General features: G+C 57.6%; 1 protein-coding gene across 1 annotated transcript; it reads left to right on the top strand.

Moving 5' to 3' along the window:
* Nucleotides 1-395: 395 nt before the first annotated feature.
* HIP1R (huntingtin interacting protein 1 related) lies at nucleotides 396-5,858 on the top strand (the record flags this gene model as incomplete). Its single annotated transcript, XM_010009458.1, has 14 exons — nucleotides 396-459; nucleotides 863-1,005; nucleotides 1,562-1,618; nucleotides 1,854-1,934; nucleotides 2,054-2,130; nucleotides 2,562-2,623; nucleotides 3,672-3,812; nucleotides 4,286-4,343; nucleotides 4,433-4,506; nucleotides 4,711-4,850; nucleotides 4,942-5,000; nucleotides 5,074-5,146; nucleotides 5,512-5,695; nucleotides 5,770-5,858. Coding segments are annotated over 14 exons (1,302 nt in total), but the record flags the coding sequence as incomplete, so codon positions are not given.
* Nucleotides 5,859-6,119: the final 261 nt, after the last annotated feature.

Here is a 6,119-nt window from a genome sequence, read left to right as displayed (position 1 = left end):
CATTGTGGCTGCCAGACCCTCTTTGCCTGGGGACTGCGTTTGGATGAAGCAAGGTCCTCAGAAACCTTCCCTCCTCCCCAGTTCAAAGGCTCCTTGTGATTAGACAAACAACCCTGGAATTTGGCATCACGCTGCTGCGCTTTAATGCTGCCGGGCACGGAGTTGAGTTCAGGCTGCAAAAATGCAGCAGTCTGTTTCTGGGGACAGGGTCAATGGGGAGCATCAGTGGTGTGGTCAGCAGCGACCTGGCTCTGGCTTGTAACAGGCTATTTTGTGGATAAAAAGCCTATTTTGGTGTGGCACAAACAGCTTTGAGGTGAGAAATGTGTTATAAAATGCAGGGTACTCCCTGAAAGCACCAGCTGCAGGGGTCACACCGCTCTCTCCTCCTGCAGGCCATCAGCATCAGCAAAGCCATAAATACACAGGAAGCACCGGTGAAGGAGAAACATGCCCGACGTATCCTTTCCCTTGGCTCGCCTGGATGGTGCAGAGGAGATGCAGTGCGAGGTTTCACCCCATGGGGCTGGAGCTGTGGGAGGTTTTGGAGACGGGGAACTCATGCAGAGCTTGGCTGGGAGGTGGCATCATGTAGGTTTGTCCGTCAGTGAAAATGCAGCAATTGCATTGCATTTCTTGGGCAGTAAGATGCAGAGGGCCCTGGTGTGCCCTGCAGCAGGGGAAGGGGCACCAGAAGGAAAGAAAAGGGGTTTTATCTGTGAGTGCAGCATCATGCTGGTGATCCCTGTGCCTGCAGTACACTCGCTGTGTCCCCTTTGTAATGAGTGTGAACAGGAACAGTCCCCAGCCCAGCCTGTTCCCTGCTCCCGTGTGTGTCCCGTTGGCCTTGACCATAGGGCAGGGATCATCCTGGGGACACACCATGAGAAGGGAGCTTTCACCTTCTGGTCCTACGCCATTGGGCTGCCCCTGCCCAGCAGCGCCATCCTCAGCTGGAAGTTCTGCCACGTCCTGCACAAGGTCCTGCGCGACGGGCACCCCAACGTGAGTGTCCCCTCGCAACACCCCTCCTGCTTTGCTGGTGAGGTCCCTCTGCACAAAGGGTGGGTTTCCTTCCCTGTCCCTGCCACCTTTTCCAGGCCATGGGGCTGTGAAGCACTCTGTTACCTCCCGTCTTTGAAACCAACCCATCAAAGCCCCAACCTTTGTTTGCCATTGAAAGGCTCGAACCTCTTCCAAAGCTGGAGCAGCAAAATGGGTCGGATCCATCCCCCTCCCCAGCTTCAGGGCAGGCAGGAGGGCACTTGCCCAGCTCCATGCCAGTCCCGCCATGCCACATCCTTCCTGTTTTCCATAGTTATAGCATCCTACAATGGTTTGTGTTGGAAAGAACCTTAAAGCTCATCCAGCTCCAACCCCTGCCCCGGGCAGGGACACCTTCCACTAGAGCAGGTTGCTCCAAGCCCGTGTGTCCAACCTGGCCTTGAACACTGCCAGGGATGGGGCAGCCACAGCTTCTCTGGGCACCCTGTGCCAGCGCCTCAGCACCCTCACAGGGAAGAGCTTCTTCCTAATGTCTTTGTAATGTTTTTGCCTCCAGGTCCTCCAGGATTGCCAGAGGTACCGCAGCAACATCCGAGAGACGGGGGACCTGTGGGTGAGTGGGGAGAAGTGAGGTTTGTGCCTTCTGGGGAGTTTGGAGGCGGGTGCTGATAATCGTTTTGAACACAGGGAGGGCAAAGCACCACCTGAAATAACCCATCATCTGTGACCCCGCTGGGTGATGTCTGTGTGCAGGGTGAGAGCCGCAGGGCCACCAGCACATGTGGGAATCTGCTGGATCTGGTTGTATCACTTCAGACTTGCCTCCTTTCCCCTTGTGTCTCTGGCAGGGCCATTTACATGACAGGTACGGGCAGCTGGTGAGCATCTACACACGGCTCCTCCTCGTCAAGATCTCCTTCCACATCAAGGTGAGACCCTCTGCTGCCTCCATGCCCTGCCCTGCCGGGGGATGGGGCTTCACTGGGGGATGCTTCACCCCAAAAAAACCATTATCAGCAACTGCTGGTTTTGTTCTCCTTTTACAAAGCATCCCGAGTTCCCCCCGGGCCTCGAAGTGCCGGATGAGGTGCTGGAAAAGACGGCAGGGACGGATGTGAACAACATGTGAGTGTCCTGGCAGGAGCACAGTGCCCGGTGCATGGCCACCGCCGCCGTGCTGTCAGCATCCTGCAACGAAACAGCTCCTGATCAGAGCAGCCAGTGGTGGTTTATAAGTGGTTTATAAACTGGTTGGATGGTGCCTGATTCCTCCTGCACCTGCAGAGCAGTGAGGAGTGTAAATGCAGGGAGCAAACCTGCTGTGGCTGCCCCGTCCCTGGTGGTGGTCAATGGGACAGGGCTCGGAGCAACCTGCTCTAGTGGAAGGTGTCCCTGCTCCTGGCAGGGGGGTGGAACTGGATGAGCTTTAAGGTCTCCTCAACCCAAATCCTTGTCACTCTGAGCCCTCACCATCATGAGGACCTGCAGTGACCATGAGCAGCCAGAGCAAGGATGTCTCTGCTGATGGGTGATGGGGTTTTGGGTTTTTTTGGCAGCTTCCAGCTGACGGTGGAGCTGTTTGACTACCTGGACTGGGAGCTGAAGCTGTCGGAGTCAGGTGAGGAGGCAGCAGGTCCCTCCCTGGGGCTCTTGAGCAATAGTTTCGCTCTTTGGTCAGGAATGGAGCTCCGGAGCCTGAGGTCAGAGGCTCAGCTCCTTCCTCCTCCAGCAAGGAGCTTTCTGAGCTTGTTTCTCAGCTGGATTCCCCTGTTGATGCTCTGTAGAGGAAAACATTTGAGGAACGTGGTGGTTTTAGCCCACCTGAGCAGTGCAGAGCGTTGTTCTCGGAGCAGTGCTGCTCTGAAATAGGTTCTTACTTGCTTTTGGTACAACCATGTTAATCATATGCATTACCCAAATCCTTTGTATCGCCCTGAAGCAGAGGATGGGGCTGTACCTCTTTCTAAATACTCATTTTCCCTTGCTGGAAGTCCTCTGGGGGTGTCTGGTTCTCTTGGCTTCTTCTCCAGGAATTTTTAGATGGCTTAAAAATGGGGCAGTTTCTTCCTCTGTTGCGAGTCAAGAGCACGGAGCTGCCCTGGAAAACAGGGCACAGCAGGAGACACCGTGCTCCCAGCTCCCACCAGCCTCCCGCTCTCCTCCTGACCCAGTTATACAGAGAATTTATATTCATAAATACTTTAAAGCTGAGCAGGGAAGAAGCCGGAGTGGATGTGCTGGCTGGATTCCTGCCAAGGGAAGGGATCTGTTTCCAAGCCGGGGCATATGAGGCTGCAGTGTCGGCAGGTCCGTCCCCTGCCCTGGGATGCTCTCCCAGCTCCTTGCACAGTTAAATAGAGCAGAGCTTTGCCTTCCTAGCTGTGTTGTGCAGCTCCTGAGGTCAGACATCCGGCCTTGACATTGTTTTGGGGTTACATCCCTCCTTTTTGAGGTTGGGGTATCCAGGGCAGAGCTGAGCACCCCTTCCCTCTGCCATCACTGTCCCTTTGGGTGTTCTTGGTTTGGAAGGCGGTTGTTCCCAGCTCAGTGGGACAGGGCAGGCAGCAGCCCCGGTGTTTATCCCATGTCCTGGCAAAGCCACATCTGTTGTGGTTAATGATCAAGCAGAGACGTGGTGCCAGCACCTCACTGTGCTCACCCTCCAGTTTTTAGGCAGCTCAACACCTCGATGGCGGTGTCGCAGATGTCGGCGGTGCAGTGCCGCCTGGCCCCCCTCATCCAGGTCATCCAGGACTGCAGCCACCTCTACCACTACGCCGTCAAGCTGATGTTCAAGCTGCACTCCTGTGAGTCCCTGGGGATGTGCCCCATGCTGGTCTTTTCCTGGGTTGGGCTTCTGGATGGATTTGGGGATCAGGCTTGTGTGGATGGAGGTGTCCGTCACCGTGTCCCCGGTATCCCAGCCAGACTGTGAGGACCTGCTCCATCCCATAGAGACATCCCAAATGAAGGAATTGGGACTCATCCTTGATTGGTTCCAACTGATGTGCCTTGGCCTGCCAGCCCCATGATGGGACTGCTGGGCAGCACGGTGCCAGGGGCTTCATGTGGGGATTTTGGGGTTTCCGCAACCATGCCTCCCTGTGCCGTGTCCCTGGTCCCTATCCCAGGGATGGGGACACCCCCCTCCTGTCCTGACCCCTCACATCCTGCTCCCACCTGGCCTTTACCTGCTGGCTCTGGCAGCCAGAGGGACCTGCTGCGTGTGAATGCATTTGCAGCCCTGGGTCAGTGGTGTCTGTCCCCTCCATCACTGCAGGTCTGCCGGCCGACACGCTGCAAGGCCACCGAGACCGCTTCCACGAGCAGTTTCGCAGGTAACCAAGGGCTGAGGTGGGGTGCTGGGGTCCCCTCCCTCCTGCCACCCCCCTTCCCCACGAGCAGTTCTTCTTTCCCCCCTCTCCAGCCTCAAAAACTTCTTTAAGAAAGCATCCGACATGCTGTATTTCAAGCGGCTCATCCAGATCCCTCGGCTGCCGGGGGGACGTACGGCAGGATCTCGGTGTGGTGTCTGCGTGCGATGCTTTGGCAAGCGTGTGGGTTCAGGGTGTCCCCACGGATGGGTTCAGTGTCTGAGGACACAGCAGCACATGGATGGCTGCCTCCCTCCCTCCCTTCTCTTGGTGTGCTGCTGCAGTGGTTCCCAAAACCCCAGGCCATGCCACCACAATGTCTTGTCCCTGCAGAGCCCCCCAAACTTCCTGCGGGCATCCGCGCTGGCCGAACACGTGAAGCCGGTGGTTGTTATCCCTGAGGAAGCCCCCGAGGATGAGGAGCCGGAGAACCTCATTGAGATAAGCACAGCTTCCACCATGGAGCCACAGGTAGGTTGCGGACACAGGGATGGGGACCCCGCGACAGGCGGACACGGGTACCCACAGCCTGGCTCAGCTCAGCACCCTCTGTCTTCTCCAGGTCACCTCGGATATATTTGACCAAACCTTTGGGCCTCCCAATGGCATTCGGGATGACAGGTATGGGGGGTCCAGTGGTGATGCCGGTGGGGTGGCCACTGCCACATGAGACCAACCTGCCCTTTCCCTGCAGGGATGCACAGATCGAGAGCCTGAAGAAGGAGGTGGACATGCTCCGCGCAGAGATGGAGAAGATTAAACTGGAGGTAAAGCCCTGTTGGGAAGCAGCCAGTGCAGCAGAGCGGGGTGCTTTTGGGTGCTGTAGTGTTGAAACCCTAATGGGATGCAGCCGGAGCAGAGTCCTGGCACCCAGCACTGTGTTTTGGGGCCTCTCCCAGGACCCACCTCCTGATGGGATGGGGTTGGAGGTATGAGACGCGTCCCCTGCTGTCCTCACTGTCTGTTAGCAGCGGGGACAGAGCTGCCGCAGGAGGGGAGAGACCTTTCCAGTGCATCTCGCAGCAGCGTCGCCCAAATCACAGCCAGGCACTGGGATAGGGATGCTGGAGAGGGCAGAGTCGTTGCTGGCACCGGTGCAGCGCAGAGCCCGAGTGCCGCTGGTGCCCCGCAGGCGCAGCGGTACATCACGCAGCTCAAGGCGCAGGTGAACAGCCTGGAGGGAGAGGTGGAGGAGCAGCGCAAGCAGAAGCAGAAGGCGCTGGTGGACAACGAGCAGCTGCGGGATGAGCTGGAGAAGCTGCAGAGGGTGAAGCAGGACAGCGACAGGTCCCAGCGGCTCTGTGCCGAAGCAGAAAGTAGGTGCCCTACAGCACCCGTTGGCCCCGGGGTGTCCTCGGCACCGATGCTGATGCTTTCTCGCCCTGTTCAGAGAAAGCCACCGCCACTGAGATCCGCTACACAAAGCTGAAGGAGAAGCACAGTGAGCTCATCAACACGCACGCCGAGCTCCTGAGGAAGGTAACGCTGCTGCTTGTGCCCAGCAGGGACTAACTCTGCCACCACCCGTGTGCCCAGCCCCGTCCCATGTTGGTCCCATCATCCTGCATCCGGGGACCTCTGAGCACTGGGTTTGGGGACCCCCTTGAATTCATGCTCACGAGCAGTCGGCATTTTGGATGCCGTGAGAAAAGGCATCTTGGAGGTGTCCCCTGAGCCGGAATTTGGTGGGAATGAGCGTGGCTGTGGCGGGGGGGCCCCCCCCCGGACCCACAACACACC

Source organism: Nestor notabilis, unplaced genomic scaffold, assembly GCF_000696875.1.
Source record: "Nestor notabilis isolate BGI_N333 unplaced genomic scaffold, ASM69687v1 scaffold10482, whole genome shotgun sequence".
NCBI lineage: Eukaryota > Metazoa > Chordata > Aves > Psittaciformes > Psittacidae > Nestor > Nestor notabilis.
Note: the sequence above shows the minus strand (reverse complement) of the source record. Positions and strands in the feature narration are given on the sequence as shown.